The sequence below is a fragment of the Chinchilla lanigera genome, unplaced genomic scaffold (assembly GCF_000276665.1).
Source record: "Chinchilla lanigera isolate Chin_1 unplaced genomic scaffold, ChiLan1.0 scaffold00010, whole genome shotgun sequence".
NCBI classification, from domain to species: domain Eukaryota; kingdom Metazoa; phylum Chordata; class Mammalia; order Rodentia; family Chinchillidae; genus Chinchilla; species Chinchilla lanigera.
The window spans coordinates 31,920,257-31,941,474 of NW_004955411.1; the positions used below are offsets into that span (position 1 = coordinate 31,920,257).

General features: G+C 39.7%; 1 protein-coding gene across 1 annotated transcript in view; it reads right to left on the reverse strand.

The window, feature by feature from the left end:
- The window catches only part of Rtn4ip1 (reticulon 4 interacting protein 1), a 47,798-nt gene that overhangs the window by 17,409 nt on the left and 9,171 nt on the right, over positions 1-21,218 (reverse strand). Inside the window, exons 4-5 of the mRNA XM_005377832.2 lie at positions 21,063-21,187; positions 10,633-10,681 (exon numbers count right to left, since the gene is read on the reverse strand). Of these exons, the coding sequence (XP_005377889.1) occupies positions 10,633-10,681; positions 21,063-21,187 (174 nt within the window). The remainder of the gene's footprint in view (positions 1-10,632; positions 10,682-21,062; positions 21,188-21,218) is intronic.

Below are 21,218 nucleotides of genomic sequence, written 5' to 3' on the forward strand. Positions count from 1 at the left end.
TTTTCAGCTTAATTTGAAAATAGCTAATTAAGTTCACTGAGAAATTTGTGTACTGACAGTTACAGGTCATAACACATCAGCCGTCTTCGCAACCCTGTCCTCCATATCAATTTCTTGAACTTCCTGCAGGAAGCTGCAAAGGTTTCCTGGACTATAAGGGGTCTGTGTTTTGCTCAGGGTGAATCCCCACATCAGAGCAGGCAAAGGTGCTAAAACACCTAGTAAGTACAAAAAATATAAGCTTTGAAACCCATTCATAAGCTTACCTAACTTCTCACTTTTTATCCTAAAAAGCAATATTGGCCAAGAGTTTGTATATCCTGCGAATCTGAGGAGAATTAAAACATCTACAAGAGACGTCATGTAGGATTTATTTTGCTTACAAGCTGCAAACAGAGACACTTCAGGAAAATAATATGGTGCACAATTCCCAAATCAAATTCAAACATAATCCAACACAAACAGCTTGTTGTGACCATCCTTTTTCTATTATCTATATAAGAAGTGGTTAAGGAAAAAGAAAATTACATGCTGAATACCTACATTTAATGTGTTTTTCTTTAAAGGCTAAGGAAGAATGTCACATGTTTAAACAGTTTAGTTAGGTTTTTGTCCAAATTCTAATCTGTCCTTCCCCGCTTGGAACTACAGTATCTAATACCTTTGAATGTTATTAAAAGGTTTAGTTTTTTTTTTTTTTCTGTAAAGTAAAACATACATATAGAAAACACCTAGAAGGCAGATACTATCCAGATAAAGAAAATGCCAGCAGCCATTCCAAAGATCTTTGTGCTCTAACACAAGTGCCTCCCTCACAAGCCATTATTATCTTAATTTTTATAGTAATCGCTTCCTTGGGTTTAAAAAGGGTTACCACTCAAATATGCATTCCCTAGGCACTGTAGTTTAGTCTTACATATTTTAATGTGTTTTCTTTTCAGTTAAGTTATAGGCTCTTCTTCTAGCCCTTTTTGTAAGACTTTATAATAATCCATTCTTATAATAATTTATCTGTGGAAAAATTTAAACCATTTGACCAACCTACTGAGTTCCCAACAGTGATGGCAAACCTGTTAGAACTGTCATGATAACAAACAGCCAGCTGCAGCATGTGTGCCATAGGTTTGCCACTAGTCTAGGACTTCTGATTACACGCTCACAATAGTTTTGCATGTTGCTCTGTCTTCTGTATGTTCTGCAACTTGGCAGATCTAGACATTGGGTCAGACTGTGGTTTACTTCCTTTAGTAAAACCATGATGATGGTCAGGTGAAACTGGAGAAAGCACATCATGTCATGTCTGGTTGTTATGCTTTTTATAATCTTAGGAGCTATCAATGTTCAATATCTGTATCTGTTTATTGGTGATGGCAAAATACTGACGTTCTAATCCTACTCTATTTCACTTAGTAACTGGAGTACTTTCATAAACACTTCCCTGGTTTCTCATCCTCCCACCAACTCAACCCTAGGAATCATCCCCCTATTTAACAGGGGAAGATAGTGGAGTGGTGAACAGCAGAGAAAGAGCCTTTCAGAGACTTGGTGTCCAGACACTGGAATTCAGCATTGTGAGGAAGAAAAGGAGACAAGTGGGTCTCTGGGACCCGGCAAGTATCTGAGGTGAGAATTAAGGCTCACAGAGAGAGTGAAGAAACTTCAACAAAGAAGGAGGTGGTGGCAAGCAGCACTTTCTCACTGAGCCCTGACTGTGTGAGAGGCAGCTCGAACCTGCAGATGCAAGATGACTGCTGGTGACTCCAGAGGCATCCATGGAGAATCATACCAGCAGAACGGAGCAGTAAATGCAGCACACTGTAGTGGCTAGTGAGTTACTTGGGATTCAGATGTTCCTGAGGAGAGAGTGATTGGCTGGTAACCATCTTGGAGAGGGGCCAGCTGAGCTCAGAACTCAGAGTACTACTGGCTGGCTCCATCCAGTGCCTCCTAGTGTCAGGGTGAGGCGGAACAGGATCAAGCAGCTGACTTCAAGCTAGCAGGAGATGCACCAATTGTTACCGGGTGAACAAATCAGGTTCCAGCTTCACAGCCAGAAACCAGCCTAAACCTCAGTGAAACTAAAGGTGCAGGATTGCTGGCATCATCCACTACTCCATCATAAATCTACACCTAGCTTGTTGGGATTTGGGATTAAACAACCAGGATATGGACTCTGTCTGCCCATGATGTCTACCAGTGACAGCAGAGACACACATTGAAGTGGACAATTTTTTATTATTTACTCCTTTTGGTTTTTTTCTTGTTTTTGTGTTTCTTTTTCTTGACTGCTCTTGTTTTTATATGAGTGTGAGCACTGTTTCTAGTTTTTTTGTTGTTCTGTTCTTGTTTTTAGTTCTTCTGTCTTTCCCTCCTGTCTTCCTCACCAGTTTCCCAAAGTTTGTGTAATTTTCCTTTGTCCTCCAACCCTGCTTCTAATCTCCTCTTCTTCTCTTTCTCTATTTTTTGCCCAACTCCTTTTAAATTTTCTCCTTTGAGGGTAAAACTGCCATACTGGGGTATGTTTACTATATATAATTTTCTGGTTTGTTTCATATTTTCCTATATAACCACAAATCTAATTCCTATGGTTAAAGGGTAGCAATTAATACTTACTATGGTTTGTCATATTCTAGGCTGTGTTTGATGCTATTGTTATTAGTGATTGTACTACTTTACCAAAGGTGACATAATTGTTCTAATCAGTTGTTCTTCTTGGTATGCCAAGAGTGAAATTGGCCAAAGGTCATAAAAAGTATACAGGCCAGTGCCAAAGAACCAGGGGGTAGGTCAAATGGGCAGCAACTTCTCTTCCTCAATAAATTGAAGAGACTTTAAATAGACGCAAAACCCAAAAGCCAGCTATACCTGGAAGACATCTCTGTGAAGTAATCATTTCCTAAGGGTTCTAAGACTAGCAATACAACTTGTTGCCATAAGCAATTTATAAGCACCAACCCAGGAATTAAACTAAAAAAAAGAAAAAAATAGAAAGTGAAATGACACTTAAGCAAGATGCAATTCCAGACTTCCAGCTCACCAATGGCAAACCCAGGGAGCAATGACATGGAATAATTCTAAAACCACACATTTGAACTCTCTGAACTACTAACAGCAGAAGTAATAAAGCAGATGAATAAGGCTCTAGGACAAAAAATCAAATCAGAAATAATTTCTCAGATAACACAGAGATGGTGACCATAATAAAAGACATACTTAGTGAATGTACAGCAGAATCAGATAAAAAAAAATAGAAGACCTAAGGAAAATTATGGAAAACATGAATGCCCAACATAGGAAGAAACAGAATCCATGAAACAGATTCAAACATATATCCAAGAGATTAAAAATCCCATTGAAAGAATATGCAGCAGAATGAGCCAATGTGAGGACAGAACATTAGATCTAGAAGACAGGATTGAGGTTAGCAATCACAAAAAGATTCCTTTAAAATAGCAATGGACCACAAAGTATCAATCCAACAGCTGCTAGATGATGTAAAGAACAACAACATAAATCTCGTAAAACTGAGTCAATGAAAAAGCAGAAGATAACACAAACAACATAAAAAACCTCTTCACAGAAGTAATGGCAGAAAAATTCCCAGGCAGGGAAAAGGAATTTAATATACAGCTAAGTGATACATACAGAACTCCAATTAGCCATGATAAAAAAAAATCTACAAGGCATGTAATAGTCAAGATTCCAGAAATTCAACACAAGAACAGAATATTAAAAGCTATTAAAGAAATAAAACCCCTATAAAAGAATGCCTATCAAAATCACAGCAGACTTCTCAACACAAACCCTCAAGTCAAAGAGAGCTTGAAGTATTTCAAGCCCCAAAGAAAACAAAGTATCCCACAAAACTATCTTTCAAAACTGATGGAGAAGTAAGATATGACAAAGAACACCTGAAGAAATTCATGACCACCATACTCCAAAATGTTCTGAAGGACATTTTTGAAAGAGACAATGAGAACTACAACTCCATAAACTCCAGCAGAATGAATCCACCAGGCAAGGCAAGCAATTAAATGGGAAAACTAGAGAATCAACAGGAAAAAAACATGGTGAGTCCATATATATATATATTTATGTATATATATATATTTATATCTATCAGTTATAACCATCAATGTTAATGATTCCAATTCATTAATCAAAAGAAACAGACTGGCAGAATGGATCGAAAAGCAAGATCCAACAATATGCTACATATAAGGAATATATTTAATTCAGAAAGAAATTCATGGACTGAAAAGGATATTTCCATCAAAGGATGGAAAACGATATTCTATGTGACAAGAACCTGAAAGAAAGAAGGGATAGCTATTCTATTTGCAGACAAAGTGGATTTCAAGCCAAGACTGATTAAGAGAGACAAACAAGGTCACTAAAGCTTGTAAAAGGAATAATCCAAAAGGAAGTGATAATCATAAATGTATATGCACCAAATACTAGGGCACTCAACTATATAAAACAAATACTAACAGGCATGTAAATCAAGTAAGCACTAATACAATTGTAATGGGGGACCGCAATACCCCACTGTCACAAATAGATATATCAACTAGAAAAAAAATCCACAAAGAAATATTAGAACTGAACCAAACTTTTGAACAAATGGACTTAACAGATGTCTACAGTGTTCCAGTTGTTCAAACACAACATCAGAATTCACATTCTTCTCAGCAGCACATGGAATTTTCTCCAAAATAGACCACACACTAGCTCATAGAACATGCTTAACTAAATGCAAAGGAACTGAAATTATCCCATGCATATTATTAGATCATAGTGCAATGAAATTGGAAATCAATGGCAAAAGAACTTCATAAACACATGGAATCTGACACACTCCTGAACAACCAGTGGGTCACAGATGAAATTAAAGAAGAAATTAGACAATTTCTACAATTAAATGACAATGCCAATACAACATACTTCTGGGACCCAATGAAAGCAGTCCTATGAGGGAAATTAATAGTGGTGAATTCCCACATCAGAAAAACAGAGCAAGCTGAAGTAAACAACCTAATGTTGAACCTTAAGCATCTAGAAAAAGAAGAGAAAGGCAAGCCCAAAGCTCATATTGGAGAAGAAATTATAACAATCAGAGCAGAAATTAATGCAATAGAGACTAAGAAAACAATACAAAGAATTAATGATTCAAAGATTGGATTCTTTGAAAGATTAAATAAAATTGACAAATCTTTAGCCAACCTTACCAAAAAAGTAAGGACTCAAATTCATGCAATTAGGAATGAAAAGGGTGAAATCACAACAGATCCTGCAAAAATCCAGATCATCAAAACCTACTTCAAAAACCTGTATTCTAATAAATGGAAAACACAGAAGAAATGGACAGATTCCTAGATATATGAGTTAACAAAGCTGAATCAGTAAGATATAAAAATCCTAAATAATCCAATATCAGTCAATGAAATTGAAGATGTAATTAAAAACTTACCAACAAAGAAAAGGACAGGCCCTGAAAGATTCACTACTGAATTCTACAAGAAAATTAGAGAAGATCTAATGCCACTACTTCTCAAACTCTTTAAGAGAAATTAAAAAGAAAAGCAATTAAAAGAATTAAAGCAATAAATAAAAGCAATTAAAAGAAAGGCAATACTCCCAAACTCTTGGAAGTAAGTATCACCCTGATACCAAAACCAGAGAAGGACCCAACCAAAACAGAGAACTACAGGCCAATCTCCCCAATAAACATAGATGCAAAAATCCTCAAGATACTGGCAAACAGAATGCAGCAAATCATCAAGAAGATTATATACCGTGACCAAGTAGGATTCATTCTAGGGATGCAGGGATGGTTCAACATATGCAAATCAATAAATGTAATACACCACATTACCAAGAGCCAAGGATGAAAACCATATGATCATCTCAGTAGACATACACAGAGTTTGACAAAGTCCAACAACTATTCATGTTAAAAAAAAAAACACACAGAAAATTGAAATAGATGGTTTTAACTCAATCTGATAAAAGCCATCTATAACAAACCAATAGCCAACATCATACTAAAAGGTCAAAAAACTGAAAGCTTTCACTCCTCAATCAAGAACAAGACAAGGGTGTCCACTGTCACCACTCTTATTTAATACAGTTCTGGAAATGTTAGCCAGAGAATTAAACAAGAAAAAGAAATAAAAGGAATAAGAATAGGAAAGGTAGAAGTTAAATTACCAATATTTGTGCACGATAGGATACTTTACATCAAAACTTTACTCTAAAAATTCCACCAAAAGACTTCTAGAATTAATAATAAAATTCAGTAGTGAGCTGGATACAAAGTCAACACTCAAAAATCAATAGCATTCCTGTACACAAATAAACTCATTGAGAGAGAAATTATGGAAACAACATCTTCCACAATAACATCCAAAAAAAATGACATGCCTAGGTCTCAATCTAATGAAGAATGTAAAAGATTTCTACACTGAAAACTATAGTACTCAAACAGGAGATCAAAGAGGATGTCAGAAAATGGAAAGATATCCCTTGTTCTTGGGTAGAAATAACCAATATAGTGAAAATGGACATAATTCCAAAATTGTTATACAAATTTAATGCAATTCTGATCAAAATTTCAACAGGTCTCTCACAGAATTAGAGAAAACTACCCTAAAATCCATTTGGAATTAGAGGAGAACTAGAATAGCAAAAGCAATTCTAGGCAACAAAGGTATGACAGGAGACATCACAATCTCTCTCACTTGAAATTCTACTACAAGGGGCCGGGGATATACCTCAGTAGTACAAGCGCCTGCCTGGCAAGTGCGAGATCCTGAGTTTGATCCCTGGTACCAAAAAAAAAGAAAGAAAGAAATTCTACTACAAAGCTACTATGATAAAAATAGCATGGTACTGGAAAAAAAAAAATAGACCCAAGCATCAATGGAATGGATTAGAAGATGCAAAAACAACTACAAACATACTCAACCACCTTATCTTTGACAAGGAAGCCAAACACTTTCACTAGAAGGAAGATACTCTCTTTAATAAATGGTGCTGGGAAAACTGGCTTTCCACATGCCAAAGATTAAACTGAGACCCATATCTTTCACCATGCACTACACTAAAATTGAAAAGGATTAAACATCTAACTATGAAAACAGAAACACTAAATCGGCTGGAAGACAGAATAGGTAGAACTTTTGATAACACTGGTATAGGCAAAAACTTAATGAACAAAACCCCGATTGCAGAGGAACTATCACAAACAATCAGCAACTGGGATCTAATCTTAGAAAGCTTTTCACAGCAAAAGAGACCACCAACAGAGTGAAAAGACAACCCACAGTGTGGAAAAAAATTGTTGCCAGCTGTTCTTCAGACAAAGGACTATTATCTAGAATACATAAAGAACTCAGAAAAATCAGACTCTCCCCAAATTTAAAGACCCAATCCAAAAGTGGACATCTGAAATGAACAGACACTTCTCAGATGAAGAAGTAGAAATGACAAATAAATACACGAAAAAAAAGCTCAACATCACTGGTCATTTGAGAGATGCAAATTAAAACAACACTGAGATTCCATCTCACTCCAGAAAGAATGGCTAATATCAAGAAACCAACCAACAACAAATGTTGGCAGGGCTGTGGGGAAAGAGGAATACTTCTCCACTGTTGGTGGGAGTGTAGACTGGCGCAACCATTGTGGAAATCAGGGTAGAAATTCCTCAAAAAACTAAAACTAGAGGTTCCATTTGACCCAGCTATTTCCCTTCTTGGTATCTTCCCAAAAGATTTAAAGGGACCATACCACAGTGATACATGCACACCTATGTTTATAGCAGCACAGTAATAGCTAAATCTTGGAAACAGCCCAAATGCCATCAATCAATGAATGGATAAAGATGCTGTGTTTTTTTTTTATTCAGTGGAGTACTACTCTGCCATAAGGATGAGCTTGAGACACTTCTAGCTAAATGGATGCACACTGAGACCACACTTTTAAGTGAAATCAATTGGGCACGCATGTGTAAATACCACATTGTTTCTCTGGTGTGAGAAACTGAAAGTGTAAATAAAGAACAAAATGTGTAATAAATTTTGGGAAATAGGAAGAAAATGTTCAAATGAGAAGAGGAACAAGGGAGAGGAAGGGGAAAAGGAAAGAAGGGAGAAGAAAAAAAACAGTAGAAAGAAAAAATGGAAACAAAGCTTTTGTAAATTAACACTTCTGACTACTGAGTTTACTTGCTTATATGAGTCATAGAAAAGTCAAGACAAATCCTTAATTATTTTCATTTATCAGTTTATAAAACAATAAATTGATTTATCACCAATTTATCTTATCACCTTATAATTCTTATCACCTTCTGAACATGACCACTTTTTTTAAAAATACATTAACATGAACTCATGGGTTTAAATACATTTAAAAGGTTTCAATCAACCTGACAAGTCTTTGACAGCTTCTTTGCTGCTTAATACATTTCAAGGTTATTCTTCTACATTTGCTGCCTTAGATCTGAAATCTTTTTCTCCATGAAGCCCTGCATTCTCTGTTCCAGCTATCTCTCTTGAGAGTCATGCTTCTAGAGACACAGGGTTTGGCAGGTATCTTGGTTACTTTTCTCTCGTTGCTGGGACAAAATACCTGACACCCAAAATTAAGGAAGGAAAAGTTTATTTCACTTACAGTTTGGGGAGGTTTCAGTCCATACTTGGCAGGTTACAAGGCAGAGTAGCACATGGCAGAGGGCTACAGCTCATAGCGGCAGAACACAACCAAAGCAACAAGCACACACACAAGGGAGGAATGGCCGCAAGCAGCCTCTTCTTCTCCCTTACATATGCAAACTTCCTCTCCCTTCCATAATCAATCAAACTCTAAAAGCCTGCCCCATGACAGCATGAGGCTTTCGGGGGACACACAGACACTAACCATAACAGCAGGATTAAAACATACCTAAATACCTATTTGTTCTATTGTATATTATACACACGACAGCCTGCATGCTAATATCACTAGCAATATAATTAATAAAAGCATGAAAATAATTTTAGCACATGCTATTCTATTTTATCCTTTTAAAAAGAGCAAGTTGTGCTATATTTGCTTTCTCAGAGCATATATGGGCCCACTATACTCTCTCCTTTTAAACCCCCATTTAGTTTTGTTCCACAGATAATATTCACTCTCTTAGAGTAATGACGATCATGATTTCTATTACAGTTTTTGACATTAAAGAAAGTTTTATTTAGTAGGTATTCTTACAGCTATTAGTTTGTGTTTTTGAATGTAATTGAATGCAACTGAATGTAATTATATAGGAGGATCTGCCTCTGTATTTGAATTCACTCAACCTTCTGATTGTGAAATTCAACAACTCCACTGTTTCTAATTACGGTTTGTTTTCATGATGCTATAATATCACAAGGTAAGAATCTATCCGTTTGTTCATTCATTTTACTACTGATGGACAGTTGTGTTGTTTCCGATGAGGCACATCAACAGAACAGTCTGGTTCAGAAATTCTGGTAATATCTTTTGGTAAACACGCTGCACTTATCTACAGGGTACATGCCCAAGATTGGAATTATTGGGTTGTCATGGGGCAATGTATACTCAAATTTATTTGATGGCACCAAATGGTTTTCCTACACAGTGGCAGTTTTTACATTAACCAGCAAGGCATGATTTTTCTCTTTTCTTTTTTCTTCCTGTGTTTTCCTCTTTTATTTACTTATTTATTTAAAACATTTATTAAGAAAGTGTCTGGACTGAGTCCTGGATATCTATCCTCAGTAGTACCACAGAAAGAACGAACAAACAAATGAAAGAGTCAAGATTCGCAGAGGAATGGGAAGCCCTGAGTATCATCTGGGTCCCCAAAAGGTTTAGGGCCTCAGGAGGTGCACAGCACCCAAATGTTCCCTCTAGGAAAAGGATGTAGCAGAGCCTCCGAGGGTGCTCACCAACCCCTATACTGGGGAAAGACTGGCCCCTCAAGACCTTTGCAATTCCATATATGCTTCAGGATACACTGTCCACTTACACAAAAAAGGCATCTGGCATTCTGATTGGTGTTGCACTGAATGTGTAAATCACTCTGGGAGAGTATTGCCATCTTAACAGTATTTCGGCTACCACATTTCTACGTATACTTCAGAATAACCTCATCAGTGTCTACAAAAAACCTGCAGAAGCCTGGGTGTGGTGGTGCACGCCTGTAATCCTAGCACTCAGGAAGCTGAGACAGGAGGATATGAGGCCAGCCTGGGCTACAAAGTGAGTTCAAGGCCAGCCTAAACTGCATAGTAAAATCCTGTCTCAAAAAGACAAAAAAAGACCCGCAGAAATTCTGATTGGAACTGGCCATTTCCTATTAAACTGCAAACGTCCATCTACTTGTACTGCCCCTGGTCCCCCGAGAGCTCCCTGACGTTCACTATACAAACACATGTCAAACCACTGGAAAGGGGAACACTTCCTCCTACATAGAACGTGTTCCTCCTGCAAGAGCAATTGAAAGTACAATGCATTTATGAGAGCTATCTTTCTCTTGGCTTTTAAGGAAAAGCAATTTATAAACGTGAATTTTTAAATTCAGGAAAACAAAATCTTCCTATTTACAAGGTTAAAAAAATGCATTACCTGTATCGCGAAAGTACCGACCCCGCCGGAAGCGCCCAAGATTAAAACCCTGCAGTGCAAAAGAAACCATAATGAAAATCTTAAGCAGATATAACTGGACAGATAAACATTGCCAACATGTAACTGACTCAGAGACAAACAATCCCCGAAGCAAATAAAGTCATTCCGCTTCCCTAGATCGCCCTACACAGGATTTTAAATTCATTAAACTGTAAGTCCTTAAAATTAGACCTTCAAAGAACTCTTTATCAAGAATATCAAATATCAACAATCATAGTAATTTCTCCTTTTTTAGGTAGCTCAGAATACTTTGTAACATCTGTCTTACAATTTCTCCAGACTAAAATCTCTTTTTTCTGAAAGAGAGCGATTCAGGGCCCTTTTAGTGTATTAGTCATCCCCTGCAAAAATCGCATTCCCGGCCACATTCTTGCTAACGTGGAGTAAACATCTTGTGTCCAGACATGCCCTGCCGAGCTCACAACCGTCATAAATAGATTATCTCCTCCTCGAGATGACTTCCTGCTGGAGCAGATGGGTGCGTCCTCAAAACCCACCATCCCGGCTGCAGGCTCTCACCAGCCACTCACGGCCGCCTCCTGCCACTCAAGACCCTGCCACTCAGCTTGTGCATGAGTCGGGGGCCGGGCAAAGGAGAGCGAAACCATGACTCCGCCTCTAAAATTCTCAATTTCCTACATAACATGTAAAATTTGCTATGATTATGTATCTATGCACTGGCAAAGGAGGGGACCCAGACCTATCATCCATTTCCCAGAGAAGTTTGTTTTCTAGAATGAATGGTCAAGTATTACTGCTTACGCTCTCCTAAACTGTATTGTTATTTTTGGAGACAGGGTCCCGATATGTACACCCCAGGGAGGACAAACTCGCTCTGTAGTCCAGCCTGGGATTCCAGTCATGCGCCACCACACCTGATTCACTTTGCATATTATAACACTTTACTGTTTTTGTTCTTTGTCTTTTTGAGACAGGGCCTCATTATGCAGTTCAGGCTGGCCTTGAGCTCACTTTGTAGCCCAGGCTGGCCTCAAATTGCCAACGATTCTCCTGCCTGAGCCTCCCGAATGCTGGGATTATAAGCATGTGCCACCACACCCGGCTTTTTTTTTTTTTTTGAAACAGGGTCTTGCCATGAAGAGCAGAGTGGCCATGACTCACAATGACCCTCCTGCCTCAGCTTCCCGATATACTTTACGCATGAATTAAGCTAGAGCTTCAGAGAACTGCCTTGTGGGACTGCACAGTTTCAGACAGCTGTTTGTACTGAACTGCGTTTCAGTTATTATGCTACCAACAGAGCTGGGGACATTACACAAAAGCAACTGTCTGGTATCTGGCACTCCATTAGCTAAGGGGATATTGTTGAGAGAACCCTGATGAGTACCCACAGAAGAACATTTTTCTGAAGACTAAGTGGTGGGAGTACCTGCTATTATTTATGTGTCACTATAAAGTGCATAAACGCTAGCAATGGGTCCCTTTTGCCTCAGCTGCTACAAAGTGTAAGCATTTTGCTACCTTGCTTGGCCAGGCACTCTGGACCGCAGAACATGTGTAAGGGCTACAAATTTAACCCTACTTTCGTTCCATTTTTCTCTCCCTCACCCATCTCATAGAAGGCTGGTTGTTAGCCTTTATTCTACCTTAAAAGTTACTACTAAAATGTCTAAGCAAGCTCTTTTCTTTGAAATTAATATCATTAAATGTAATTAAAAGTGTCCCCCCAAAAAGAATAAATAAAAGTCTCCTTGTAAATAACGTTCCTTCCAGAATAGTTTTAATCTCACAGAATTATCAGTTGGGAAGAACAGAAGAAACTTTGAAGACCCACTCGTCCAAAACTCTTCAATTCATAGACTTTATTGTTTAATACTTACTAAGTGGGGAAGAAAGCACTAAAACCGCCTCAGTGACCCAGCCAAAACTCAACTCACCTGTGAGCTGTCTAACCTCCTCCCTGAAAGGTGGCTAAACTCTCCTTCCAAGCTCCTTCCCAGTCTAACAATCTCAACCGTCTCTTCCGACCAAGCTCCGGGCACAATGGCTCATCCTCCAGGCCCCAAACTCCTTCCCGACCTGCTCGGCTCTCCCTTTCCTTGAACGCCCAGGTCCGTGTTCCTTCCGAATACCTGAGACATAATCCAGAGCCGCACATTCGGCGTCTGTCACACTGTTAGCGTGAGCATACATCCTGCCTCCCGAAGTACTCGTCCAGCTCTCCAAGACAGCGCTCCCCCATCCGGCCTGCACTGGCAGTGCTACCCTAGATGTAGCAGATGCACGATCAACGCTCCTTGACTTTAAAGATTACCCAACCAGCACTGTACCCTACAAGCAGGGCAGCAATTGCTGCTACCGGGGAGCTTGAAAGACTGCACCAAAGCTTCTTTCAGGAAAGAAAATCTTGAAATTAGTTTCTAGTTCTCTCCCTGCAAAGGATGGGTGGATACTAAATACAATGGCTGTTTACAGGCTCTATTGCCAGACACACCTCTGACCCATTACTGTCAGTTCATCTCTTCTTCATAACTCTTCTCCAAAGGAGCCTCATTTCCCCCAATGAAAAACTGCAATTAAGTTTCACAGTGCGGCTTGGCAGGAAAGGGAGCGGTGCTGCAATGGCAGCTGCAATTCCAGATGCTGCCACCTGATGGCACCCCAAAGCGCAAAAGAGGCCAGGTGTGGGCCCATGTGCCCTTGTAAAGAAGCCCTAGGGACACAGCATTCTCTCAGGTCCTAGGAACTGTTTGGTTGTATGCAGGGTCAACCAAGACCAAGATACTCCTCTCCCTGGCACAGAGTAAATCCCCAAAAGGTCAGTAGGCAAAATAAATTTTCAAACCAGCCATAAGCCAGTTGGTCCTCCAAGGCTAGCGGTCCTGGGGCTAAATTATCCTTATATTCTTCAAAGGGCTTGCAGTACAAACCAAAAAAAACACTGCTACTGCAAACCTCACAATGGCCCTTCACTTAAGTGCTGCACAAGTGAAATCTGTTTTCCTCCCTTGCTGTGATGATCACCCTATGCATTCAAACCTCACTTAAGTAGAAGAGGATTTCTTACAGTGAAGAAAGCTGGGCCATATTGTTCGTTGGTTTACATAGAAAAAGGCCAAGAAAATACTATACTTGCAAAAAGCATTATAATTCAAACTTGCCAAGGTTTTTAATCATCTGCCTCTCTTCCTACTCTATAAAGAGAGCTCTTTTGAATCTAGTGGGGTTTGCTTTAGTGGCAAATGTAAAAAATTCTAGGGAAACATGAGTAATCACGACACTGTTATACATTCTTACGCCAAATTCCAAGTCGCCCTGTCAGTTCTGACTAATCTCTGAATTCTCTCTAAACAGAAAAAAAAGTATGAAAGCAAAGTTGGCGGGGTTTTTTCCCATGACTGAGACACTTTTTATTTAGCATTTGGGTACGTAAATCCTCTATGATCACAGTTTTCAGTATTACAGCCTGAAGAGGTAGGTCATGAACTGCCTTACAAGTTAAAAAAAATAAAACAGACTGCAAAACACCAGGACAACCAGAAGGAAGAAATCATCCTCCAAATCCCTGCACTATTGCTTGGTCTCGGGAATCTCTGAATGCCAAGGCTAGATACCTAGAGACTTTGGTTCTCCACACAGCTCTCTCACCACTGTAATCCCCAAGCCTCAGACTCCTCACCTACGAAACAATGATCAGAGAGGTGCATTCTGGGAGCCGATGGAAAAGAACCGGTAATTTCAGCTTGCACTTCGCTTCTCCACCTTTCTAACATATAAGTACATGGCCTCTGTGATTCCCACCACCACCACACAAAGAGGGAAAAAAGCCACGAGCGCCATCTACTAAGCCCTGATGGCCTAGAAAACTGACTTCAACACAGCTGACGCTTCCATAGTAGAAACAAGTGGTCGTTAAGAAACACGGATGATGCTGAAAATGTACCTTTCCTCAGCTTCATGTACTAGTTTTAAATCTGGAAGACAAGTAAAAGATAGCAAAGCATCTTAGCGTAATATGCTAAGTTTATTCCCTAACGTGAGTGTGGGGGCCAGGGAGAGCGCTCAGCAGCACAGCACCTGCCTGGCGAGTGCGAGGTCCTGAGCTGGATTCCCAGTACCAAAAAACAAAAGGGAGCAAGAAACTTTACTTGAATAGGTAGAATAATAAAGCTACAAGGCAAATCAACCAAACGAGACCAAGACAGCCTGGATTTATGTGTTCTCTTCTTCTAAGCCTCTGTAATTCATGCTGACATTCCACCATTTACAGGAGAGTTCATGTGTGAGGAAGATGTTAGGAAATTCACATACGTGTTCCATGGAAACAAAACTGTTTATTTTGGCCAGGTGCCCACGGTAGCTGTTATAAAGGTTTAGCTAACCCATAATGTACTAAAAACTTCACATACAGGGGAACAATGCTTCTCTTAGCTGAGATTATTTACAATTTCAACCGGAGGTGCTGGAATGCCTCTCTCCAAATAGGACACACAAGAGAACCATCTCAAATCGCTATTTCCTTCAACCTTGCACAGAAACAGACAGAGAGAAGAAATGCTCATGACAGGTGACAATGACGTGAGCAGGAAGGATTCACCAAGCAGCCTGTGAAGTTGAAGCTTTGGGCCCTTCACTTACAGCTCCAGCAATGTATTTGCGTGAACACATTTTTATAAAATTTACTGAAGTAAGATAGCCAGGCGTGGCGGTGCATTCCTATAATCCCAGTGCTCAGGAAGCGGAGGCAGGAGGACTGCCATGAGTTTGAGGCCAGCCTGGGCTACATGGTGAGTTCAAGGCCAGTCTGATTACATAGTGAGACCTTGTCTCAAAAAACAAAACAGAACAAAAGTAAGATACGCCCATCACAACCAGCCAGGTTTGCTCTTTCCACTTCTGTAATCATACTTCTCCTTTGTCATAGCTTTCTGCTGTTGTGACAAAATGTTTGAGAAAATAGTTTAAAGGATGAAAGATTTCTTTTCACTCAGTCTCAGAGGCTTCAATCCATGACTACTTGGCTTTGCTCTTTCCCGGCCTGTGATGAGCAGAATGTCATGGTGGAAGCACGTGGTCAGCAAAGCTCCTCACCTCGTGGTGGCCAGAAAGAGAGACAGAGGGGCTCAGGACAAAATATACCCTTGAAAGGCATGTTCCCGGGGATCTACTTCCTTTCACAGTCTTCTCTCCTCAGGTTTCCACCCTAGAGCCCGTTACATTATGAACCCACCAATCAGAGCCCTCAGGACCCAATCAGCTCCCCCGGTCCCACCCCTGAATACTGCTGCACCGGGGAGCAAGCCTTCAAAACAAGCTCTGGGGGGACATTTCAGATCCAAACTGTAACGCGCTCTTGTCAGGTACTAGATTTGGCTAAAGGGAAGTTGTTTCACAGCTCTCGTAGTCTCCTGCCTATGGTTTTGTTGTCTGCAGTTTCAGCTACTTACAGTCAACTGTAGCCCAAAAACGTTACAAACAAGGGCTGGGGATACAGCTCAGTGCCTGGCATGTGCAAGATCCTGAGTTTGATTCCCGGTAACACATACAAAAAAAGTTACAAACAAACTTATAAAAATAAATAACTTCTAAGTTTTAACTATTATAGATTATTTTATTGTTCTATTTCATGAGTTATCATTAATCTCCCATTGTGCTTATTTTAGTTTTTTTGTTTGTTTGTTTGTTTTTAGTTTTTTTCCGGTACCAGGAATCAAACTCATGACCTTGCGCTTGCCAGGCAGGCACTGTGCCACTGAGCTAAATCCCCAGCTCCCCACTGTGCTCATTTTATAAATGAAATGTTATTACAGGTTTATATGGAAAGGAAAAACTACAAGGCTTGCTATTAGTTGTTTCAGGCATCCACAGGGGGGTCTTAGAAACATATACCCTCGTGGAAAAGGGCGTCTATAGCACATTTGCTCTGAGTTTAGTGGGAAATACTGATGCGGTTCATAGGCACTTCTGTGTAGAGTTTGGTTACTGCTAGCTGTTCTGGCTGAAGAATGCCTTCTAAGGATATTCCCATGTCTCACTATGCCAACTCAGCTAAGCATCAGGATATTTCATTAAGACTGAGTATGATTACACCCAGTATTGGATTATGTGAGTAGTGAGTAACAAACAAGGTTATATTAACAAGGTTTCAGACGTACGGAGCAAAAAGCTAGTCTGTGGAAAATTCTCCCAATTAAAACACATAAAACTTCAAATACACCACTACAGGGAACATGTTAACAACTAGTTAATGAGAATTGTTAATTAAAATCCAATAGTATTTTAGGCTTATTCACTGCACAAGACACCTTGAAATGCCTCGAAATCTTACAGTTCATTGATAGGAGAAACTTGGAAGGCACTGGCTAAAAGCTGACAACACCCTAAGTTTTACATGACATGAGCTACAGAAAGGCAGGGAGCAGGGTTTAGGGATAATAACAAGTTTTGGCTCAAGGTAAATCCCAATTAACTGACATTAGGATGATAGTTGGGGTGATAGCTGCCTACATTTTGTTGTCCACAAATTGAGCTTGAAATACAAAGCAAACATCTAACTGGAACTCAGTAGAGAGGTTAGACTTAGAAATATAGGTCGGCAACTTAATGCTAAATAGCAGCTGGGGGTAGGTGAGATAATTGTGAGGAATGGGACTGACAGAGTGGGACACTGTGAAAACAACACATTTACAGGGCTGGGAGGCAGGAAGTCTTTTACAAAATGACAAGAAATGGCCAAAAGGCAAGAAGAAAAGTAAAGGCGTCCGGTGTTCCTAAGACAGTACCAGATACTTCAGAGAGTGCAAACTGGAAAAAGAAGTCAGAAGTACCACTGGGTTTGGCAGCTGAGCTCTGACCCCATGAGAGCTGCTGTAAAACTAAAATTGCCAGGAGTGGGGTTTCTACTCCTGCGTGTCCGTCCCTCCCCTACCCGCCACCTCCGCCAAATAGCCCAGCCAGGTACAAACAAAACGCCAAAGCCCAAAGGGGTGGCAGAGGCAGGCTGGGTTGAAGTATGTGGGTGGGGAGGTGAAGAACAGGCAGCAGGAGGCATATGACAGGAGGAAGCTCACGAGGGACCAAACGGCCATTTTAATTTTAACATAAGCACAGTGGGGGCAGGATCAGTGTTTTTAAGTTTGAGCCTGTTTATAAACAGAATTAATCAGAAACCTAATTTACACTTACATGACAAAATTTCACTGTCATAGAGGCTAATCTCAAAAAAGAAACTGAAAATGATTGCTAAATTTGCTGTATTGACTTTCCAGGGTACAGAATTTAAAAGTGAAATTTATTTTGTGAGAGAGGAATGGTTCAATTTTCTAACACTTTCTAATACTTCTGTCAAACAGAGTGAAGTACAATTTTCCCAGCAAGAGATGAATTTTTGGCAGAGCATGAAATATTCAAGTGCACAGAAGATACTACCAATAAATAAAACCATCAGACTGTAGCATATTCACAAAGTATCAAGAGGAGCAACTTTAAAAAATATTTGTATTCATCTTTAGAGCCCTAAATTACCTACAAATAAATCACAAAGAACTACAGATAACAAGGGAATATGTCAACCTGATATTTCAAATGATACCCAAGTGTAGAAAAAATTGACATTATATGACATCAACATTAAATCCTCTGGGTTCAATAATGCTCAGTTGTTACAAAAAGATAATTAGATAACTGAGAAAGAACAGGTAGGGAAACACCAGTGATCTCTTCAAAAGCACTGTCTTAATTTCAGTAAGCTGCTAGTTACAAAAAATTCTATAAAATCTTTCAAAATGCTGATATTGAATTTTTCCATTTTGTTCATTTGTGGCAGTATTCAGGTTGAACCCAGGGTGCTCAGTCACTGAGCTGGAGCCCCAGCCCTTTTTATTTTTCTTTTGAGAACGAGTCTCACTAAAGTGCCTAGGCTGGCCTTGAACTTGTAATCTTTCTGCCTCAGTCTCCCAAGTAGCTGAGATTACAGGTATATGCTATCACACTGTCTTATTACTAGTAGTTTTTGCTATTCTTCTTTTTCCTTAATTAAATGGTTAGAAAAAACAGTGTTAGTCTTTGATAATAAAACTGACCTGTTTTGTACAAACTATAGCATTCTTTTATGCTAATACTATAGCTAACAGAAGAATAATCATTGCTTAGAGAAGCCAAAATATGTTCCATCCATCACAATGAATAGACAGATTTTTAAAATAATATACTCTGGATACTGGAACCACTTAAAGTATAATAAAATGCCTCCATATAACTTCTTCATTAGCACTACTACTGGGCTGGGGATGTAGCTCAGCGGTAAAGCACTTGTCTAACATGTGCCAAGCACCACACAAACAAGAAGTTTTTTGTAGTTCTTTAACATGCTCCCAGCCCTTGTACCCACTAACAAGTAAAGGAAGAGGCCCTCATCAGACATGGAATCTATCAGTATCTTGACCTTGGACTTTGCAGCCTCCAAAACTGTGAGAAATTGGTTCCTGTATAATATAGTATAATGGTTTCATAAGGTAAAAATTATGCACTTCTGTGCCTCCTCCTCTCAGGCTACAGCACTGACGGGGAAGCTTTTAGAGCTTTCAGTCAAGGTCTGCCACCACCGATGCGTAGTGTCCTACACTCAGTGACTCAGAGGACACCGCAAAGAGACCAGACATCGAATGCGGTCACCTGCCTAGCTATTGGCACAGCAGATACACGGTTCCAGTTTCCCAGTTCAGGCCGTTACTGCCTAAGTAGACCATAGGAGCACACCCTAGAAATACCCACAAAGCCAACGATAAGCTAGGAGCTCATACCTACATCCGACAACAAACTGCCAGACTTTTGTTTTAAATTGTTTTCTACAGTATATTAAAAGTATCCCCAGAGAGCATTAAAACAAAGGAATGCGAGTTCTCTGACCCTAGTGTGCACACAGACACAGAAGCATAGAAAACCTAGTGCTTTTAAGGGAAAACAAAACAAAACAAAGCATCAATGTCATTGTAGTGCCTACAACAACAATACAGGTCTAAAAAATCTGGAGTGAGATTTTTGCAAGGTTGTTAGGACAGATCATTGGAAAAACTCTGTCGTCAAACACATTCAACATAAAATGCTTGACCGAAATGGCAACTTCAGAAGATAGGCCAGAAAAGCATAAAACTACACAGGGTTGACTTTTAGTGTACATATTTGCTTTGAATTTTATGATAATGATAGCACCTCATTCACTGGCTGAATAGTCTTCCCACGCTTTCAGAAATTGTGTTTAAAACTTTCATTAAATTTAACACTTTAAATGTAAAGTGCACTATTTCATAACAGGAATACAGCAGAATCTGGATATGAATGCAAATGCAATAGTCCCCCTCGCCATAGGGAGCGTGCTGTAAAACCCCAGCAGACACCCGAAACCACAGATAGTACTGGCCCCTGTAGCTACTTTGGTTTTTTTCCCACACCTACAATAAAGTTTAATTTATAAACTAGACACAGTAAGAAATCAACAAGAAAATATAACATAGCACCACACAATAGGTCACCAAGATTATGCGGACGTGGGGTCTCTCTCTCTCATTCTCAATTCCCCTGAAACGCCTTACTGTGCTGCCCTCCCCCTTTCAGACCATGGTGCACCACAGGTTAACTCACCCTGAGGAAGGCGAACCCACCTGGGGGAATGACCGTACGTCTGAGCCATTTCTAGCCACTGTCTTGGTACTAACTTTTTTTTTTTTTTCTTTCTGTTTTTGTTTGTTTGTTTTTTGGTTTTCTTCCGGTACCAGGAATCGAACTCACGACCTTGCACTTGCCAGGCAGGCACTTTGCCACTGAGCTAAATCCCCAGCCCCTGTCTCGTTACTAACTTAAACAAGCATACGTGCAGGTCTTCAGAGTGTCAGGATGGGCCTGAAGCATCGTGTATATTCAATAATGGTTTGCACCCTTCATATTTGATTTTCACAGGAATATACAAATGTGAGAGCAACTCCTGGAAGGGGTATGAATAAAATACCTTCACTTTGGTTTCGTTCTTTAGAAAGTATGTGGGAAGGGCCAGGGATTTAGCCCAGGGACCTGGCAAGCATGAGGTCTGGAGGTCGATTCTGGGTACCAAAAAAAAAGTATGCGGGATGATTTATAAACTTTGTGGGAATATGATAAAAACCAAGGCCCTTCTTCCCAGGAATGTTCCCATTCAAAATTTTACATTATTTTAGAAGGTCTGCGTTCTCAGAGCCCATCTACACTTTTCAGTTCAAAGAGTACAGACCAACACAAATAGCTCTTTGGAACTTGTTTCAAATATCAGCATGACTTCCATCACGCATATAATACTAATTTTAACGCTCCTGATAAACCTACTGCTAAGAACTAACCAAAAGAAAGGGACGTTTAGATGCCACCATGAAGAGACTTACCGTTTTCCTGTGCAGTTCTTGTCATTCAGGCCACCAACCTTGTTTATGGCAGACCAGGCCGTGAGAGCCACATAGGGCAAAGAGGCAGCTTGAATGTGAGTGAGTGATTTGGGCTTGTGAGAAACCTGTATTTGAAGACAAAAATCACAAATAAAC